General features: G+C 39.6%; 2 protein-coding genes across 3 annotated transcripts in view; one reads left to right on the top strand and one right to left on the bottom strand.

The window, feature by feature from the left end:
- The window catches only part of UROC1 (urocanate hydratase 1), a 54627-nt gene extending 51352 nt beyond the window's left edge, over positions 1 to 3275 (bottom strand). The window contains 1 exon segment of the mRNA XM_031955870.1: positions 3065 to 3275. Within this exon segment, the coding sequence (XP_031811730.1) occupies positions 3065 to 3190 (126 nt within the window). The 5' untranslated portion in view covers positions 3191 to 3275.
- Positions 3276 to 9673: 6398 nt separating this feature from the next.
- LOC100920534 (netrin-4-like) overlaps positions 9674 to 22513 on the top strand; it is a 56643-nt gene continuing 43803 nt past the window's right edge. The window contains exons 1-2 of one of the 2 annotated variants that reach the window (XM_031955842.1): positions 9674 to 9878; positions 10123 to 10601. In XM_031955842.1, coding sequence (XP_031811702.1) covers positions 10535 to 10601 — 67 coding nt within the window. In that variant the 5' untranslated portion in view covers positions 9674 to 9878; positions 10123 to 10534. Of the gene's footprint in view, positions 10602 to 22513 lie in introns of both variants that reach the window. The other variant, XM_003762475.4, reaches the window with a different exon arrangement.

Here is a 22513-nt window from a genome sequence, read left to right as displayed (position 1 = left end):
ATCAGCTGTGGAGCATGTAATAAAGGAGATTCTTTTCCAGATGTAGCTTGGTTTAAATGACTATTGAGACCTCTTCTAACAAAAAAGTCTGTGATTTTGTGGAAGATAGAAAGAATACTGTCTCTGACATTAGAGATTTTGCTTTCAAATCTTGCCTCTAAAGTATAGTGTGACTTTAGGCTAGTCGCCTAATCTCACTGGGCATATTTCCCCTGTTGTAAAATGAGAAGGTTGGACCAAATGCCTTGAAGGTCCCTTTTAATTCTATATCTGTGACTCCATGAATTTGGTTTATAGAGCTAGACTTGACTTTGGAGGATCTAGTACAACCCAGAATATTTAGAGTTGGAAGAACTTGAGTGATCATCTATTTTTAACCAACATTTTATTGAGGAGAACATTGCAAGTTGGGAGAGGATCCCTTATGCAGAGAGGCAGACTATAAGTGAATAGGTTTTGCTTGATCATACTCTTATAATGGAGAGCTTTTTGAAGGGTTGGGGTAGATTTTCAGAGGGACAAAAGTAAAGATATAAAAAGGGAAAAAAGGGATGTCAATGAAGCATTTAAAATTATGTAGAATATAGTAGAAGGAAGGTAGAAGGGGTCATAGAAACACAGGGCAGTATTTTTATTACTGTGATAAATTTAATATATACCTTAAAAAGAAACAATTTATATATAAGATATTCTGTTTTCATACACCATCTCTTTTTCTATTCTTTTTTGTATATGAAAATATTTGTGTTTGTCAAGTTAATTTTTTAAGGGAGAAAAACAAAAGGAAGAAAAGAAAGAAGCCAGTAGAAATAACTAGGAGAGTTATGAAAAAGGAAATGAATGCTGAAGTAAAAGCTCTATGGAGACAGGAGGGGATGGGATGAAAAGTAAAGGGAAGAATTGGTCTTGGCAAGTAGTCTTCAATAACTCCTCCTCTAAGATGGGAAGAATTACTGATAAGTTTGGAGGCACAAAGGGAGGAGGCTGGATTGTTTGCTGTGAAATCAAAGTGAAAAAGGGCAATAAGAGGAAGAAGACAAAAATTCAGGCCTACCCACTCTGGAGGATAACACAGTAAGTGAAGAATAAAAGGGTTATTGAGCTCCAGTGAGGGTCTACTTGAGGCTAAAGAGCATACCATTTATTAAGAACAAAGTCACCATTGGTGAGATCCAAGATGAGACCCTGTATCTGTATGTGGTCAAAGTAGAAATATACCCAGAATCAACATTTTAAAAAAAAAAATTTAAAGTATTTTTACATTGGGATAGAGAGAAAAAAATAAAAATTTAATTAAAATAATTTAAAGAGGCTAGAGAGTTTCTTTGCTGTGTTGAATGGAGTTCAATTATAGTGGTTAGAAAATGGTAAGAAAATGGTTCTTTGGAAGAAAATTTCTCTCCTCCTCACTATCTCTCCAATGAAAAGAACTCCATCAAGGATCCAGTGACATTGCTTCTTTGATGCCTTTTCTGACTCCTCCAGCACTTAGTGTCTCAACCACTGGGTTTAGTTATAGTTTGTTTTCAACTTTTTCACGTGGAAAACAAGAGTTTGCAGCTTCATACACAGGAAGTACCTTTTCCTGTTTTCCTGGAAGATCTAAATACAGGGCTGGGCACACAGTTGGTGCCAAAAACAAGTTTCATGGACTGATTTAATTGAAAAGACAGAAAGACTTCAGTTCTAATCCAGGGTCTTAATGGAGAACTATTGCACTGGCGCACGGTCAAGAGGGTTATGTAAGAGTACAGATCATTAACCCTAACCTTTGACATCCATATGGAGAAATTGAGAAAATGCTTCTCTCTCTCTCTCTCTCTCTGTTTCTCTCTCTCTCTCTCTCTCTCTCTCTCTCTCTCTCTCTCTCTCTCTCTCTGTGTTTGGGGGAGGAGCTGCATTTTTCTCCAATCCAAATGTCTCTTCTCAGAGATCTCTGTGACTAGACAAATATTCAGAGATTTTCTTCTTAATGAGACAGATCATATCCTGTAGTGATGATAAGAATGAAAATCTCTTAAAGTGCTTTCTGGAGTATCGAGCCTCACAACTATCTTGTAAGAGGTAGCTTAATAACCCACATCAGAGATGTAAAAACTGAGGCACAAGAGACATTTAATGACTTGCCCAAGATCACTGGGGAAAAAAAAAGACTGATTTCACTGGTTAAGAAACTCCCTTTATCAAAGGTGTCATCTGCTCTGCAATTTTTACTTTCCTAGGATACTCAGATGTTTTCTGCAGTTTATGAACTTGTAAATGGCTAGCATGTTAAAGGTGTCAAGAAAACTTGGGTTCAGATGCTTACCAGCTGTGTGACCTTGGGCAAGGTCAATTAACCCCTACCAGTCTCAGTTTCCTCATCTGTAAAAATGAGGATAATAATAGTGTCTATTTCACAGGGTAGGCATGAAAATCAAAAGAAATAACCTATTTAAAGTACTTTGCAAACTGTAAGGCACCATGTAAATGCAAGTGTAATTATTGTTACTTATTTTTGGTTTATTATTATTATTATAGTTTTTTGCCTAGGGTCACTCAGCTACTGTGTCAAAAGCAGGACATGAGCAAAGTACTCCTTCATGACACATGACTTCTCAGCCTATAGGATTGAGAGACCCAGAACCATGTCCAAAAGGCTCACCATTTTCCTGTAGAAATATAGTCATAAGAAGAAATTAAAACTTAAAACCCACCAGGGAAAACATGAGGAGTTTGGCCATATTGGAATCATTAGCCTGAGTCCCTATCAACTCCTAAGGTATTGGGGGCTAGGTTGCTTCCTACCCCGAACCTCAGAGAACCAATTCATGTCAATTTATGGCTCACCCAGTGAAAGTGATCAATTAGATCCTTCCATAGTCTGGAATCAGGCTCACTGTAGCACATGAATGAACCTCTTCTGTGAAGTCTAGTTAGTTTTCTTTTTATTATATTACAGGGAAGAAAAGAGTTCTTTCAAAGAGACTGCCATTCCCATAAGGAAAAGGGAGACGCTCTTTGGAAGCCAAGAGAATCCCCAAGACTGCAATTACAAGAAGATAGGAGGTCCAAAGCTTCTTACCTGTTTTTCCTCTGGACTGAGGTTGGGGGTTCTCACAGGGGCATGGGGTATCCCCTCCCTTCGCCCTTTGTTCTCTGGCAGGGGGTGTAGGGGAAGCCCCTTGCACAGCTCCCTCAGGTTAGACATTCTTGCAGCTACAGAGATGGGCAGCTCCTGGAGGAGGGCTGTAGTCAGGCTTGGCAAGGAAAATGACTGCGAAGTTCTGGAATTGTGAGTTCTAACCTCTTAGCACCAACGTGACCTTGGTCACCCACCTCCTCTCCCTGGCTAACACCATTGGCTATCTGGCTTCCCTTGAAAGTGAATCATTCACAGCTATCATTTGGCCCCTGGTTGGGGGTTGGTGATAGATAGGAGAGCTTGCCCAGTTTTGACACTTTTTGATATTGATCTTGCTCGATTGTTCGAGGAGAAACATCGTATTAACTTACCATTTCATTATAATTTGAGTGAGGTTTGGGATTCCAAAGTATAGCACAAGGGGGGCAGCAATCTCAGACACATGGGGCAGGACAGGGGGAATACTCTCTGGGTCTGGCTCAGTTCTGGAGGCAGTATCTCCATTTTGTGGGTGCTATCTCTCAGTATTGCTTTCCATGTCTAAACAAAGGGTGAGAAAATCTTTTGTAATCCTGTTGATCTCTAGGAGGAACAGAGAAGTAGTAAGAGTATATAATGTTCATCATAGGACGACCCCAAGTCCATAGGGAAGCTTTTGCTCAGATGCTTGGTCCATAGGCTCCAAAGGTCATAATTCAGGAGAGGTACAATATTTACAATATTTATGCGGGTACTAGTGAGGGCACTGGAGACTGCTTATTGGAAACCTCCATTATGATGTCCCCAGTAGATTCTGCTAACTTGTGGTGATTTGTTCATCACAGTTAACAGAATTTGGAGGCATATTCACTGTCTCAAAAACCCAAAGAGCCTCAGGAGGTTTTGAGCCTCCTGCAAAGTATTTGGAGTTCACAAGCTGAGGAGGTGGAGCTTAGTGGGGTCCAGGATCCGGTGACCCCCTGAGGACCAGATGATTCTCCAGGAATTTAACAGGGAGAGAGGATAGCTATATCTTGTTAGGAGCTATTGCCCATACCCTCGAATGGAGAGGGTCTCTTCTCAGATTCTCCCCTTGGGAAGATATTACCTACACAATGTCACATTTTGGTCCTGTAGTCCAGAGAAGTCTTGGGTCCTGCCAGCACAGCCCAGGAGCTGTAGTTGGAGAATTTATGTAGCTCATGGACAATCTGTCAACAGGTACTGAGTTCCCTCCTACACAAAAGATAATGTCTGTTAAGCCTTGGTAATGAGAATTGAATAAAACATGTTCTTAACCATCACTGCAAATCATTACAATTTGAGAATTGATTCTTTTTAATAATTTCCATAATACTTTAGTAACTTCCAGTAATACTTGTAATCTTCCAAGTATTACTGAGCCTCCAGAACTGATAGGGGTGACCATGCTATTTAAGTTGCAGAAGTGAGGTATTCCTCCTCCTCTGTCTTCCTAAGCAGGTGGATAGGATTCTTAAAAGGGGATATTGTTTTCATCAATACACCTTCCTTTTCTGATGCCTTCATAATTACAGTTTCAGTTTCTCCACGATCGCTTCTATAATTTCATTATAATTCCAATAATTCCAATTTCCTTGTGTTCTGGCTATAATTTGGGATCAAAGAATGAAAATGTTGCTATTTTGACCAGAAGGGGTCACTGGAAGAAGCTCACTGGGTCCTATTTGGCCTTTCCTATTAAAAGGGTGGTGATATGTTTAAGCTTGTTCCATGGGACTATGACCAAATGGTTATAACTTATCCAGCAATGCACTATATCCCAAAAAGATCATAAAAGGGAGAATCGATCTACATGTATAAAATGTTTACGGCAGCTCTTTTTATGGTGGCAAAGAACTGGAAATCAAGGGAATGCCCATCAATTGGGGAATGGCTGAACGAATTGTGGTATATGAATGTAATGGAATACTATTGTTCTGTAAGAAATGATGGGCAGGAAGACTTCAGAAAAATTGTGAAAGACTTACATGAACTGATGCTGAGTGAAGTGAGTAGAACCAAGAGAACATTTTACACGGTAGCAGCAACAATGTAAGATGGTCAACTTTAGCAGACTTTGCTCTTCTCAGCAATACAATGATCTAAGACAATTTCAAAAGGCTCATCTGGATACTATCCACATCCAAATAAATAACTATGGAGTCCAAATGCAGATTGAAGCATACTATTTTCACTTATTTTTGCTGCTTCTTTCTCATTTCCCTTTTTTCACAAAATGACTAATGTGTAAATATGTTAAATAGGATTGTCCATGTATATCCTAAATCAGATTGCTTGCCATATTGAGGCAGGGAAGGGAAGAAAGTAGGGGAGAAAAAATGGAAATCAAAATTTCATAAAAGTAAAGGTTGAAAACTATCTTTACATGTAATTGGGGAGGGGGGATACTTTTAAATGAAGAGGAAAAAAAGGAAAGAAAAAAAATCATTTTCCATGAGATTAGATGGGCAGCCAAGAGGTCCATATTAATTATAAGAATGTTAATTGAGGGTATTGTGGTAGAAATTCAACTAATATAATGGTGCTAAGAGTTAAAGAGAGCCCGGATCTCTTACTTAATAGTGAGAACTTGGATTTTTTTCCATCTTATTGCTCATGAAAGGTAATGGAAGTGCCCTCATGTAGGAAAGGCTTTCCCAACACTTTGTGACTTAGGACTCTGATAATTAATGACAACCAGAGAAGAGTTATAATAGTGAGGAGCTTTGGGGCTCCATGGGGCTATCACAAACCTATTTATCTTTAGCAAAGTCTGCCATTTGTGGAAATAGGGATCCTGTTCCCATCTCTGTGGTTGCGTGTTGGAGATAGCATAGAGGAACTCTAAGTTCCCCTGGGTTCCTCCTGAGACTAACCGGTTAGGGGTGTGTAAATCCCACTAAAGTTGGGCTTCTTCTCTAAATCTATCACTGTGCTATCTCAGTCTTGCTTCTCCTGGAAGGACTTCAGGCAGGTGTAATATACTGAGCCCACTGTTCTCTGGTCCACAGAGTCTTCTGTGAGTTGTGAACTAGAATCAGACTGTTATGGGTGATTGACCAAGAGCCAGTTGGAGTTTCTCAGTCACTGTAGAAATAAAAGTAGCAGCATTCAGTTTTCTGCCATGCCTTAGGGAGTTTCTTGGGCTTCTTTGGGAAGGCCATTTAGGGGTCTGAGCCAGGAAGCATTTTAAAATACTGGAGGGGATACCTTGGAGTCAATTATTTCCATTCCTCTGTTCTGGAGAATCTCACACACAAGAAGCCAAACTCCAGGCAATTCAATTTAGGATGGGGGTGGAGGGGCAGGTAGGTGCATAGAGTACATAGAGCACCAGACCTAAAGTCAGGAAGAGCCGAGTTCAAATCTAATCTTCTTATCTGTATGATCCTGGCAAAGTCAATTAACTCTGCCTCGGTTTCTTCTTCTGTAAAATGAGTTGGAAAAGGAAAGGTTAAACCACTACAAAACATTTGCTAAGAAAACCCCAAATGGGGTCACAGAGAGTCAAACAGGACTGAACAACAAAAGTCAGGTGGGGCGGCAGGGAGGATGCATTCCATCCTAATTCCATTGCAGAAATAGTTCAGTTGAGCTTACTGATTTTAATTTGGGAAAAATCAATCTCCCTATCCTTAGCGGCAAAGGGCCTGAGCACAAGTGATGCCCCTTTAGAACTCAGTCATGGATCTTTAGTTGCTTGGGGAAAGTGTCTTAGACACACAACCACAATGGGATTAGGGCAGGCCCGCCATCCTAGCCTTGTTGTACAGGTTAGCCTTTACCTTCTGTTACCCATCTCTGCCAAGAGCATTCGTTCCAGCCATGGGAACCAGCTGATGCTTCCAAATGAGAATACCGGTGTGGCTGGGGAGGGCTACACTTATCTCAGCAGGATCCAGGACCTAGCCGGACAAAAATGAAGCAAGCTGAGTTTATAGAGGGGGAATAGTCACAATATGAGAGGGTAGTCAGGGAAGGAGATAACTAAAAATAGGATTCTGACCTGGGCTAAACAGAACCTGGCATTGGGGGAGAGGAATTAAGATCTTGTATGTGGGTCAAGCTTCTGGCACTGGTGTTGATTTATATTGAGAAAAACTGGAAGGAATTTGTGGGTTAGTTGGTAATCAAAATCCCAGCTGTCAGAAAAAGGGATTCTAGCCATTACTGCAGGCATTACTTTGACCAAGAAACTCGGGGGATTTAAGGCTTCCCTGGCTTTTGTTTAGGGCTGCAGTTAAGGTATTGAGGTTCTTATCCACAGTAAAATCAATGGAAATTTATGGAGCATCAGTTGAAATGTATGGATTATTCTGGGTCCAGCCTTATACTAGGTTTAAGAGGGTTGTTGGAAGAACCATACAATACGTTTAAGTGATGCCCTAGTCTCAAGAACTTTCGGGCTAGTTGAGAAGAGCAGATACACACACACAGAGACAGAGAGATAGAGAGAGACAAGAGAGAAAGAGAGAGAGACAGAGACAGAGACAGAGAAGGAGAAGAACAAGGAGGAGGAGGAAGAAGAGGAGGAAGAGAAGGAAGAGGAGGAAGAGGAAGAGGAAGGAGGGAGGAAGGGAGGGAGGGAGAGAGAGAATGAAATATGTAAAGATGGAACAGAAGCTAAGACCAGAGGTATCCATTTGGTGGGCCAGAACTCCTAGAGTGCCTGTAGTCCATCCAGATTAAAATGTAATTGGGAAATGTGTAACCAAATACAAGCACAACACAACCTAGATGTTAATTTGTGGTTTTCTAAGTCAATATGCAGCCTAGAAGTATCTGTTTCTATTTCAATTGGACTCTACACTTCTATACAATAAGTGCCTTAGGAAGGAAGGGGTAACACCTTTTTTCATTTTATTCCATGAGTGGGAAAGAGACATAGGGGATGTGGGAGCATCATGGTGTGGTGGAAAGAGCATCAAACTTTGAGCCAGTAGAGCCATTTCTGTTTGCATTAAGCAGTTCTATCACTTTGCCTCGTCATGTCTGAGTTTTGTCATCTTATTATTTCAATAAATACTAATGTTAAGTAAAAGTTAATGATATAGGGAAGAGCAAAAAAATGATGCTTGAGGGATGATAGGGTCATAGGAAGGATTTTTAAAGAATGAATAAGATCTTCAGGACAGCTAGATAGCACAGTGGATAGAGTACTAAATCTGTAGTCAGGAGGACCTGAATTCAAATTCTGCCTCAGACATTTAGTACTTATTAGCTGTGTGACCCTGTGCAAGTCACTTAACCCCAATTGCCTCACACACAATTATGACTATATGCAGCAGAGAAGGAGCCAGAGATAAAGCTACAACTCATTTGCATATTAATTTTGTCCCTTTGTACATGATAGGTTGGTATTTAATTAGTAATGAGTGTGAGTAATAAAATCAATATTGAAGCATAAATATAATTATGAAAATGAAATGAACTATTAACATTTTAAAAGCATCAATATTTCCATGTCATGAGTTTCTGATCATTACAAATTAAATAGGTCTCTGGCAATATTGAATTCAGTGTCTTCTATTATTTCTTGGTAGTCAACCAAAAAATCCATCTAGCATATAGACCATAATGGTGTGGATTACAACCTTTTTTTTTTTTTTTTTTTTTTTTTTGCTGAGGCAATTGGGGTTAAGTGACTTGCTCAGGGTAAAGGAAGTGTTAAATGTCTGAAACCACATTTGAACTCAGATCCTCCTGAATTCAGGGCTGATGCTCTATCCATGCACCATGTACCTGCTCCCCCCATTTTCTTCTTTTTGGATTACAACCTTCTTCTTCATGGCCTATCCATGTCATACTTGTCCACACTTGTCCATAATGGTCCATGTTGGATTCACCCTGCATGCTAGAATGGCCTTCCTCTGGACTACCCCTCTCTTAGAACCCAGTGCTGATCAATCAATCAACAAGCATTTATGAAGTGCTTGCTAAATGTCAGGGGTAATGCTAGGCTCTCGGGATCCAAATACAAGTGTGAAACAAGCCTTGCCCTCCAGGAGCTTACATTCTATTGTGCTATTCCCATTGACCTGCTCACTTCCTTCTGCTGCTCATACCTCTCTCCCCAATCAGTTCTTGGCTGTAAAGGACTTCAATTTACTGCCTCCCACCCCATACATGTCTTCATGCTCTTTGGGAGACCGGGTAGATCAATGCTTTGCAGCCATCTCATTTCATTTGAAGGATACTATTGTTTTAAAGATGGAACCAATATAAACATTCTTCACTCAGGTCCAGCTCTGTCAAGGAGTGTGCGCTGATCAAATTCATAATCTTTGGTTTTTCAAACTTAACGTTTTGGCGTCTGAAGACCCTCCTCAGCTCTAATATTCTCCGGTTCTGTGACTCATAATTGCTTGATGATTGATTGGATGGCTTCTGCCAGTCATGGAGGGAGGCACGATGGTTTAGGGAAGAGATACAGGACTGCGGAGAAGCATTGGCAGAGGGCGCTCCTGAGACAATGTCCACGCTGTTAGAATGGAGACCCTAGGGAAGGGAGTGGCGACACCCACGTGCTGGGCATTTAATTTAAAGGGCCAGGAGTGTGCCCCCGCCCAACCTCCCCGATGAAAGCTGACAGACTGGCAGACTTCAGTGTGAAGCCAGTCGTAGGAGCCAGACTGAGCCGAGTGAAAGAGCCCTCCCTGCATGAGCGAGGGAGAGAGGGGGCTTTGGGGGTAACGGGCAGCTGCAGGGCACACAAGAGCGCTGGGTCACCGACGGGACCTGGGACAGAAAGGGGGTTAGTGACGCAGGGACATAATGTAATTTTCCCCTATCCCTCCTCCTCCAAACTGTCTGTTAGGATTGCTCTGCTCTGCCCCTCTTCACTTCCCTCCATCCCCTTCCCCAAAACTAAGTTTTGGCAGGCCTGGAGTCGGGACAAGACGCACGGACTCTTCAAGGCCCTTCTTGTTCACTCTCCCTGCCCGCTGTCCCTTTCCCTCCTCCCCACCCCCACCCCCATCTTTTTTCTTCTTTGCTAGTTGGGCATTAGAGGAAGTCACAGGGCGATTGCCCAGCACGAAGCCTGGCACTGGGGGAGAGGCGACCGGGGCTTCTCTTGGGTGCGCAGCGTTCTCCCGGGACTAGACTGGCACGAGAGTCCTCACCTGCCACTGAGAAGCCGATCCTCGTTAGCAGTAGTTTGGGTAGAAAGTTTCGGGAGGCAGGTGAGTCCCGGGCGCGCTTAGGGCTCTCCGCACATCCTCCCCTTTCCCGTCCCTCCCCAACTTTCCAGAGGGGGATGCTTTCCCCTGCACGCCCAGTGCGCGGGTGAGGGAGCCCCAATCCTCCCAGCCGGGAAAGAGTGGAGAGGATGAACCAGCCGGCCGCCGCGCTGGCCTGAGGAGCGGGTCCGGGGCTCGGACGTGAAGGAAGGCAGCCCTTCTAGCAACCATGGCGGCCCTCGGGCTCGCCCTGATCCTACTCCTGGAATCCGCGGTCTCCGGCTCCGGTGAGGCAGGTAAGGATGGGGACGCACGCTGCTAAGGTTAGGGGATGCGGAGAGGGGATTCCCCTTAAGCAGCCCACCTTCCCCTGCCGCTTCCTGGGGCAGAGCGGGAATTAACCCCTTTAATCCTCTTCTTTCCGATCTCTACAAATGATTGATTTCCTTCTATTGCTATTTCCCACCTCCCGACTCCAGAAAGGTTTAGAGCCCGGGATCGGCAAACCAGGCACTGAAAACGGAGCCGGTTGCTTGGTCTTCGGGGAAGGGGAAATTATCGGGGCGTAGGGGGCGATCACGGTGATAGCTACGGACAGAAGTGTCAGGCCAGGCAATCTTGACATGTCAGAATTATCATGGACCTCGGAAGCCTAACTAGTGCAACGCGAAAGGACCTTAGAACCCAGCACGTCAGAGCGGAAAAGAACCCTAGAACCTAGAGTTGTCAGCGGTATCAGGGGTCTCGGAAACGCAAAGGTAGACGTAGACTGTCACAGATGGGACACGTCTCAGAAATCACCTAGCTCGGGGTTATTAACTCTTTTGTGTGTGTCCTGGACCCCTCTGCCAGTCTGAAGGAGCCTGTGAACCCCTTCTCAAAATTAGGTTTTCAAATTCATAAAATAAAATGTCTGTGGCTACAAAAGAAACCAATTCCATGGAAGTACCTTAGATTTCAAATATAAAAATATTTTTTAAAAAATAAATTAAAAATCTCTAGTCTGTCCCCTTCATTTTTCTGAAGGGGAAATGGGGGATAAGTTATTTATCAGAGCTTACAGAATCCAGACTAGAACCTAGAAACCCAGTATTGTTACAGCTTTAGGATACATGGGTCAACTGGGTTTAGGAAATGGTAAATATTTCTTTCGAGATAAAACTCACTAAATATTCCAAATGGATTTGATTATCCTTTCAGCCTCCAATACTTTGTTAATATTTTAGTCAGTCAATAGGCATTTATTGTATATTTATTGTATACCTGCTTGTGTACCAAGCACTAAAAATATGAAGAACAGCAAGTTTCTGCTCTGGAGGAGTTCATGATCTATTAGGGGACACAATGTGCAAATTACTATGCACATACAAGCTAGATACAGGATAAATTGGAAATAATCCACAGAGGGAAATGCATTTGTTTAGAATAACAAAGTAACAAATTATGTACTGGCGAAACTTGTGAGGATAAACAATAGCTATTCTTATTTTTCTGGTGTTAGTCACTGGGATAAATGAAATTATAGTAAAGAGAGAAAAAGAGACAGAGAGACAGAGCAGAGGGAGAGAGAGAGACAGAAAGTTTCATGTTAGTCATTGGGATAAATGAAATTATAGTAAAGAGAGAAAAAGAGACAGAGAGACAAAGAGCAGAGGAAGAGAGAGAGACAGAAAGTTTCATGTAGCCACATAATTACCTCTCTCAGTCTGAATGTCTTTATCTGTGAGGTAGAGATAATTTCCCAGCCTCCTTCATAGGATTGTTGTGAGAATGGAATTAATGAATGTAAAAGTGTATTGAAAATTACAAAACTATAGGTATTATATATATAAATTACTGATGGTAATTATACCACACATACAAGATAATTTATATAATTGATAAGATGCAGGAAATGTTCAGGCATAGTTTACATGGATATTTGAAGCAAAGCTCTTAATTCGGGAATCAAGGCAGGGCACCCTAATAGTTGGGCCAGGAATCTAATGACCTAGGTCCTCTCCCTACCCCCTGTCTTCATTTTGTTTACTTTTTGAAAAGATTAGTTCTCTTTGCACTTCTCAGCTTCACCACCACTTCCTTCCCTCCCCCCCCCCAAATCGCACACTATAGAGACATGTACATTGCAAACATTATTTAAATTACAGTGACTTTGAGAAAATGGCATGACAAAGTAATGAATGCCAGAGGCAAAGGAAGAAAATTGGTTGGCATTTGACTGTCATGGCAGATCTTTGTCACAACAAGAGGATATTATCTATCTTCAAAAAGACTGGTTTTGTTAGGATTGGAATGGTTATGATGCCAGTACCAGCGATTGGTAAATCCAGCATCCCTTTTTGCCATGGTGTGCTTTGAAATTTGGTCTGGTCTGATAGCTATCCTGGTTCTAGGATAGGATTGAAATTCCATATGTGTGTGTGTGTGTGTGTGTATGTATGTATGTATACACACACACGCATATATAATACCAATTGAAAAGCTTTTCAGAAATCAACAGACTGGAGCTAGCTGATCAAGGAGAGAGAGTGCTACAGTCAGAAAGAGCTGAGTTCAAATCTTGCCTCAGACACTTACTATCTGTGAACTTCTGGGCAAATCACTTAACCTCTGCTGTCTCAGTTTTCTTAGCTGTAAAATGGAGGGTCATAATAGAATCTGTCTAGGGATGTTGATATTGTAAGTTCAAATGAGATCATATTTGAAAATGCTTTGCAAGCCTTAAAGTGCTTAACAAACTTAGTAATTATTGTTATTGTTAGCATCTATCTTTTTTTTTTTTTTTAATCAATGAAGGTATAATTGGGGAAGGAAGAGCAAGATTGGGAGACAGAAACTTTTAGCAACTCCAAAGAAGAGCTAATCTTGTCCAAAAGTAAATAAAGTGCAGACAGTAGTTAGGGATAAGACTGAGGTCACCAGATTCTTGGTCCCATCATTGGTATGGATAGACCCAATGGATTACATGTGACCAAGAATCCCCTCTACAATTTTGATAAAAAGCATCTATTTGAAAACCTTCAATAATAAGGAATCTACTGCTCCTAAGATTACCCAGTCCATTTGAGAACAGCGTCATTATTGAGAAATCTTTCCTCTTAACTTCCCAGAAATCTGCCCTATCTTCCTCTCCCACCCAGTGCCGTTAGTTCTACCCTCCCGGGACAAGAGCCTGTCTGAATAATGATGGCAATCTTTACTGAATGGACACTTTCTGTTATGCCTGAGTACAGTATGAAAAAAAAAAGCTATGGAAATTTTAGTGAGAAGATGACTCTGAGTCTATTGCTTGTTTTCTAATGAGAACAAGAGTCTTGCCTGACGTCATTATAGCATAATTAGGGGTCTGGCATTGATTATGAAGATGTACTGTTTAAAGAGAAGGGGCTTTTACCCTGAGTTTTACAGTGAAAACCTGGATTCCTCTGGAAGACTGGTAGAGTTCCAAGGAGGTGATTGGTTTTAGATAAAATCATGGTAGAGATAGAAGACATGGTAGATATCTTTTAGTTATAGGATCTTAAAATTTAAAGCTAGAAGGAATTTCAGAGATCACCTAATCTGATATCATTATTTTTTTTAAAGTTTCATTTTAATGAATTTTCATATTTTATTGTTTAATATTACATTTTATATTTTATTATGTTATAATAGATTATGTAATATCATAATTATATAATATACATAATAGATTATATGATGTAATATAATGTATTATATTATTAATATATCACATAAACACAATATTATGGTCTATTATATCATAATATTATATTTTAATACTTTTATTTTTACACTATGTGTATTCCCCTTTGTAGCACAAATTTTATTTATTTTTTCGCTGGGGTAATTGGGGGTAAGTGACTTGCCCAGTCACTAGGAAGTGTTAAGTATATGAGGTCAAATTTGAACTCAGGTCCTCCTGATTTCAAGGCTGTTGTTCTATCCACTGTGCCATCTAGCTGCCCCTTGTAGCAAAAATTTTAGAAAACACCAATGAAATCAGCTGAGTATAGTCTTCTACCCCTCTGTTGAAAGGAAGGAAAAGATTTTCTCCTTTCAGGATTGATCATTAAAATGACACAAACTTTATTATTTGTTTTATTATTATTTGCTTATTATTTTATTATTTGAACTTTTGATTTATGCAGTTGTGACCATTATATATGCTATTTACATGGTTCTAACTATTTCACTTTGAATGAGCTCATATATCCTACCATGGTTCTCTGATTTCTTAGTACTTCCAGTACTGGTTTATAGAAAGAACCTTTCTATCTTTTATAGAAAGAAAGATAACATTCCATCTCATTGATGAAATCATTGGTTTAGGCATTCCATGATGATGGACACTTTGTGGTTCTTTGCCATAAAAAGTGCTTCTATGAGTATTATATTTAATATGAAATCTTTCTTTCGGCTATGGACCTTTAACTTCTTTATTTTTCAAAACCTTCCTGAAATTACTCTGTATGTATTTCATATTCAGTTTATGTATATGTGTCATATCGCTCTACAGACAGATATACTCAATAAACTCCCGTGGCTCTCTCTAACCTCCAGGATTAAATATAAAACCTTGTTTGATGTTCAAAGCCCTTTATATCCTGCTCCATTCCACCCCTTATCTCACTTCAACTTTCCAGTATAAGACCCTCCTATGTATTCTGCCATCCAATATCATTAGCCTCTTAGTTGATCCTCCCAGAAGACCCTTCATCTCCAGACTCTGGGCATTTTCTTTAGCTGTACTTCATGCTTTAACTCCTCATCTCCATTTCCTGGTTTCCTTGGTTAAGTAAAATCCCACCTTCTTAGGGAAACCTTTCCCAATCTCCCTTAATGCTAGCACCTTCCCTCTGTTGATTATCTCCTAGTTATCCAATCTATTGCCTGTTTGTACATAATTGTTTGCATGTTGTCTCCTTCAGATTGGGAATCCTTAAGGGCAAGTCTTTGTCTTTTGTCTTTCTTTGGATCTTCACCACTTAGTACAGTTCCTGGAACATAATAGACACTTAATAAATATTTGTGATTGTTTCCCTAAAGAGGATTTTAAAATTAGGGATCTTTATTTTTGTCTTTTTGTCCCTTGTGCCTGGCACACAGTTGGCACTTAATAAATGTTTATTGAATTGATAGTGAAACTGACAACAAGGGAGGTTCATGGGATTCTTTTAAGAAGGTTCCTTAAGTTTGTTTGTGTTCTGGACCTCTGTAGCAGGCTGGTGAAACATATGGTCCCCTTTTTGGAATACTGTTTTTAAATGTATAAAATAAAATATATCAGATTTCAAAGAAAATCAATCATGTTAAAATGCACTTATCAAAATATTTAAAAGCAGGTATAAGGATGCTGAGTTCTTGTTCTATTAAATCACAGATTTAGATCTGGAAAGGATTTTCAATGTCATTCAATCCAATGCCCGAGTTTCATAGATAAGGATTCTGACTTACTCAGGTGGTAAGTAGGAAACAGGATTTGAACCTCCTCATTTTGATTCGAAATACAGTAGAATAAGAATCAGAGTCAGGTTCAATGACTGCAGATCCAGGTAATTTTCGAAGGTGCTAATCGGACTCCTTCATTTGACACATGAAAAAGCTGCATCCCATAGCGGGGAAGTGACAAGTCAAGAGTCACCAGGGAGTAAAAATAGCTTGGACTGAGATAGTCTTGGGATTCTAATTGCAACTTAGTTTCTACTATATCTTACCCGGAAAGGGAAGTTTGCAACAAATGTTTAGAGATAAGTACTTGTCTATGGAAAGGAGCTGCTTTTCATTGACTGGTTCCAGCTTCCTCTCAAGTTGATCAAATAGGGCTTTCTCTGATGTCCTCTGTTCCAACCCAACTGGCCATTTAGTGTTAGTGTTTCTGAGGCACGATATTCCTTCTTTCACTTCCATGGATCTGCACAGGCTGTTCCAGGTACCTGGAATGCTCTTCCTCCCCATATCCAGCTCCTGAATCGCTAGTTCTTTTTAAGGTTTCTCTCAAAGGTAACCTCTTTCAAAAGGCCTTTCCTGCTTCTTGAACTTGCCAAAATCCCTTTGTATGTATGCATGTAATATGTATATATGTATATCTATATCTGTTTGTCTCTCTCTCTCTGTAACTGTCAGTTAATCTCTCAGCAGGTAGAGAAAATGCTGCTCTCTCCTCTCTCTCTATCTCTCCCCTTCTCCTTCCCTGTTTTCCCCTCTTCCTTTTCCTCCCTCCCCCTCTTTCCTTCTCACTGATCCCCTTTCCCTTTCTTTCTTCTCTTCCTTTCCCTTGTCCCTTCCTCTGCTCCCCCCTCCTCTTTCTCTCCCTCCCTTCTTCCTCTCTCTCTCCATTGGTCTCTCTGTCAGTTTTTTTGTCTGTCTGTCTGTCTGTCTGTCTCTCTCTGTCCTTGTCTCTCTCCCTTTCTTTCCCCTGCCCCCTCTCTCCCTCTCCCCTTCCCTGCCTCCTCTTCTTTCCCTCTTTCTGCCTCTCTTTCCCTGTCTGTCTGTCTGTCTCTCCCTCCCTCTCCTCTCTCTCTCTCTCTCTTATCTATAGCTAGTTATATCTATATGTGTATGCATACATGTAAATGCATGATATGCCTGTGCAATCTATGTATATGTGGATATGCATATGCATGTATTTATATTTACATACATCTAAATATATAACAATATCTTGCATTTCTTTATCTGTGAAAGTTGTATTCTGTCAGTAGAGTATAAGCTTCTTAATCATAGGGACTATTACTTTTGTTGTATTCTCAGTGTTTAGCACATAGTAAGTGCTTCAAAAATGCTATGACTTAGGAAAAGGAAAACTAGTTTTATAGCTCGTCTATACCCTTCAGCCTTACTACCCTAATAGGTTTTTTTTAGTTTATTTTTACATTATCATTATGATTTGGGTTTTAAGCATCCTTGCCATTGCCACTGACTTCAAATGGGTATAAATTTAGTTTTCTTACTATTTGCCTTGGATATATCACTAAAACTGTTTGATTAGGGCTCAATAATTTTATTAATTTAAAAAAAATGTACAAGTTAAGTTACTTCAAAAAGTTGGAATAGCCTTGCCTCAAAGAGCAATTCCCAGTTTTGATTCCAAAACCACACAGGCTCCAAGAGAACTTGGAAGAGGTTCAGAGGGAAGCTCCTGAGATGCCCCCAGGGATGGATAATGAGGCTCCCAGGAAAAGACTGAAGGAAGTTGATTTAAGATTTTTTGCCATCCTGGAGAGTTAGTTCTGAAAGTGATCTCAAAGGTCAGCAAATCTCAAAATTGGAAGGAACTTTTGAAGGAGAAAACAAAATACTATAACGGGATTGGGGTCTTAGACCAGAGATACAGGAACAGAAAGGGTCTTTTAAGAACATAATCTGTTGGAGTGGGAAGGGATCTTTGAGATCCTAAGTTCCAGTGACCTCATTTGACAGCAGAAATGGTGGCTGAGTCTTGAAAAGGGGGCCCAGCCTTAATCCAGCTCACATATTATTGTCATGATGGCAGTTTTACTACCTCATTATATTCCACTGCTTTCCCTAGTTAGACTATAAGTTCCTTGAGAGCAGAAGGCCCATTAGTTTCTCTTATAGTAACCTGACCAAAACTGGATATACTTTAAACCTACAGAAATACAGACCGATTAATAAAAATTAGAGTTCCCATCAAAATAACACAATTTGTATTATTCAGAACAATTCTGTGAGATAAAGAAAGATTATTATTTTCTTTTTTGATGGGGAGAAAACTAACCTTACTCAGAAAGGTAAAGGAGTTTACTCACAATCATACAGTATCCAGACCCAGAAATCCCAGGCTTTATGACTTTAGATCCAAGATTTCTAGAGCTATATCAGAGTATATAATGTGCCTTTCGGATGAGAAAATCAATGGGCCCCATGGGCTTCCCTAGCCAGCAGATTCAGCCATTCAGTGATTCTTTCCACATTTGCCAGAATTTGGGGGTTTTCTATGAACCTTCTGAACTTCAATGTTTGTGCTCTTTGAGCACAGTGCTTTGTTTAAAGGCCTGTAGGGCCTAAAAGGACTTCAGGGTGCTATATTTGCCTGTCTGCCTACTTCCAGAATTATCTTGAGCCTTCAGGCTTGTTCCTGGTGTTGAGTTCCAACCCTTAACCACTTATTAGCTGTATAACCCTAGAAAATTCCTTTGATGTCTCTGGACCTGTTTTCTCAACTATAAAATGGATGAGATTCAATGGCCTTTAATGGCCCTTGAGCTCTAAATGTGTGATCTGATAAAGTACTAACTCGCATTCAGGTAGCCCAAAGATGCTCTCCTCAACAGTGATTGACATTCCACTATGAGCCATTCATAACTTTAGATTTTGAAGGTTTTCCAATGTTCTGAATCCCCTGGAAGAATAGGGAAAATCAAATACTCCTGGGAAGGTCACACTTTAAGCCTTGACAGAGGACAAATTGTGACAGTTTATATTTATGGATGAGAATTACGGATTGTGGGATCATAAATTTAGAACTGGAAAAGACCTTGGAGGTCACATTAGTCTAACCCTATCATTTTACAGATAAGAAAGATGGGAAAGGATTTTCCCAAATACTACATAAGTAGTGAGAGGTAAAACTGGAAGATGAACTCAGGTCCTTTGTCCCAAGTGCAATGTTTATTCTTTGTGTGGGGCTTCCTTCCTGAATTTTAGACTTGGAAAGAACAGGAATCAGCTGGCCCAAAGATGCTTAACCTGAGGTCTATGAGCTTGTTGTTTTTAAATATAAATATATGTGTGTGTGTGTTTTGATAATTTGATATTTTTGTAATTTGTATTTTATTTTTTGCACTTAAAAACGTTTTTCTGAGAAGAGTCCATGGGTTTCTCTGGTCTGTCAAAGGGGTTCATGAGCAAGCAAGATTAAGAACTTCTGATTAGGCCACTGACTTTCTTATACAGTTGATTTCTTTGTTCTAAAATTCTTTTTTAGCTAGAACCTTCTATTAGGGTAAGGGCATCCTTAATCTGCCTTTACTCCTCTCTTAGCCCCAATATTCTCCAGTTAAGAGCTTCCTTATTCTCACCTTTTCTGCATCAGTTTCTGTTAGGAACTCCTCTTGCTTTTTTGTTTTGTTTTGGAGTCAATGAACTTTATGCTAGTTGGTAAGAAAGAAAAAGAAGCAATAATTAGCAATTTCTGTCACTGAAATGTAGCCGATCTCCCTGCAATTGCATGTTGTGAGATGCCAAGGAATAGTTATTAACCATGACAGAACTACTAAGCAAGTACCTTACGGGCAACTTTTTCATGTGGATCTCAAAGTACTCATTAGTATTTGTGAATGATGAAATCTTGTGAAATGATGCAAAGCAAAAGGGTTTTTTTTTCATAGTCTTCACTTTCCCTAGGCTTTCCTTCTATTTCTTTTTATTTTAAGGATATGATTCAGGTTTTGAAAGTGGGATACTTAGGCCCCCTGAAGTCAGGAGGACCTGAGCTGAAATCTGGCTTTAGATAATTACTAGTTGTGTGACTTTGGACAAGTCACTTAACCCTAATTGCCTCAAAAAAGTGGGTGCTTTGTGTAAATGGGTGGTTGAAAATGTTTCCATGGCTTTCCTTCAATGAAGTGCTGAGAAAAGAGAATATGGATGTCAATAACTGTAGGGATTGGGGAGGGTATTAGGTTGACTTCTCAAACCAAGGTTAATGATACACCCAAAATCATACCATTAATCAAAGAAGTACAAGTAACTTAGCAGTTGTGGTCTTTAGCATTTTTGCTTGAAGAGAGTTTGATCAATACTTAGTACTTACCATGAAGTCTGGAGTTTCCTATACAAGTAACTAATTTAAGAAAGCTAACATTCCCACAATACTTTACAATTTATGGAGTATTTTCCTCACAGCAGCCCTGGAAGCAGACTGACATTTTCCGAAGTATTTTCTTAAACCTGGACAACAAAATAACAAATCAGGTCCAGATTTACATTTCCTCACTCTTCCCCCTGAGGCAATTGGGGTTAAGTGTGCCAGGGTCACAAGTGTGAACTGTCTGAGGTCAGATTTGAACTCAGGTCCTCCTTACTTCAGGGCTGGTGCTTTATCCGCTGTGCCATCTAGATGCCCCTACATTTCCTCATTTCTGAGGCACAAATGCTGACAATGAAAATTTAACAAGGAATGAGCTGGTTCTATCACACCCTTGCATGTAAAGTAGAGAATGCAGGGATCACCCTTATTTTTATGGATAGGTTAAGTAGTTTGCACTGGGGAGGGCAGATAGGAGGAGATGTGAGGATCAGGACAGACTTTGTGTGAGGGTCATGTGGCATTTAACCTGAAGAAAGTTTAAAGAGGTAGTCATGTGGAAAGAGTTTGTTCTAGGTATGGTGACCCATGTTCTTTCTACCATACCACACAGCCTCCCAGTTTAACTCAACAGATGTTTGTAGATCACCTACTCTGTGCTTCACCCTCTTGTGGATTCTTTGGAAATGTAGAAAGGAAGTCAAAACTTCCTACATACAACTCAGATGGATTTAGGGTGCAGCATGATTCATGATATATATGCACATATGTTATATATTATATTATGTATCTATATATATATCGTATATCTATATATACAATGCAATAATTTGCACACACACATGCATATATATACATACATGCATGTGACAATATATTCCTATATTTGTGTGTGTTTATGTAGCCTTTGGGGGAGAATTTGTTTTGCTTGACTATGCATATTTAATTTTTTTCTTTTTTTTTTTTAATTTAGTGAGGGAAGGGAAGGGAGAAAACAGATTTCTGTTCATTATTAAAAACTGAGATTGAGAGGTTGCTACAAATGCAGAATTATGCATTCACTAAGCAATCTGATATAGATTATACATATACACATTTCTATATTAGTTATGTTATGAAGGAAAAAGAACAAAAGGGAAAAATCACATGCAAAAAAGTGAAAATATTATGCTGTAGTTCATATTCAGAGTCTTAGTTCTTTCTCTGGATGTGCATCATATCTCCCATAATGAATCTTTTGGAATTATCTTGTATTATTGAAGAGCTAAATCAAAGTTGATCACAGTACAATGTTGCTGTTACTGTGTACAATGTACTTTCTGCTCAGTTTACCTAGCATCAATTCATAAGTCTTTCCAGATTTTTCTGAAATTTCCCTGATGAGCAGCCACAATGGTATTCCATTCCATTCATATATTACAACTCGTTTAGCCATTCCCCAAGTAATGTGCATTCCCTTTATTTCCAATTCTTTGCCAGCACAGAATGAGCTCCTAGAAATATTTGTGTATAAGTAAGTCCTTTTCCCCTTTTTTATGATCCATTTGGGATACAGACCTAATAGTGGTATTTCTGGATCAAAGGGTATATGCATGGTTTTATAGCCCTTTGGGCGTAGTTCTGAATTGCTCTCCAGAATGGTTAGATCAGTATACAATTTCACCAACAGTGCTTTAGTGTGCCGATTTTCTCATATCCTCTCCAATATTTATCACGGCCCCACCTTTTCTGTCATATTAGCCAATATGATAGTTGTGAATGGCATCTCAGATTTGTTTTAATTTCTATTTCTCTAGTCAATAGAAAATTTTAGAGCATTTTTTTCATATAACTGTAGATAGCTTTAATTTCTTTATTTGAAAACTGCTTGTTCATATCCTTTGATCAATTAGAGAATGATTTGTATTATTATAAATTTGACTCATTCCTCTATATATTTGAGAAATGAGACCTTTATTGGAAATGCTTGCTATAAAAATCGTTTCTCATCTTTCTGCTTTCCTTCCAATCTTGGTTGCATTGGTTTTGTTTGTGCAAAAGCTTATTAATTTAATGTAATCAAAATTATCCATTTTACATTTCATAATGTTATCTATCTCTTGTGTGGTCCTAAATTCTTTCCTTATCCATAGATATGACAAGTAAACTATTCTTTGGTCTCCTAATTTGCTTATGATATTATCCTTTATGTGCAACTCATGTACCCTTGTGACCTTAACTTGGTATTCAGTGTGAGATGTTGGCCTAACCTCTACTATGTAGTTTTCAATTTTTCCCAGTAGTTTTTGTCAAATAATGAGTTTTTGTTCCCCAAAATTGGATCTTTGGGTTTATCATACATGAAATTACTAATGTTTATTTACTATAATGTAATTTGTACTTAATCTATTCCACCCTCAATCTAATCCACTACTCTGTTTCTTATCCAGTGACAGA

The sequence above is a fragment of the Sarcophilus harrisii genome, chromosome 1 (assembly GCF_902635505.1).
Source record: "Sarcophilus harrisii chromosome 1, mSarHar1.11, whole genome shotgun sequence".
Lineage (NCBI taxonomy): Eukaryota > Metazoa > Chordata > Mammalia > Dasyuromorphia > Dasyuridae > Sarcophilus > Sarcophilus harrisii.
Note: the sequence above shows the minus strand (reverse complement) of the source record. Positions and strands in the feature narration are given on the sequence as shown.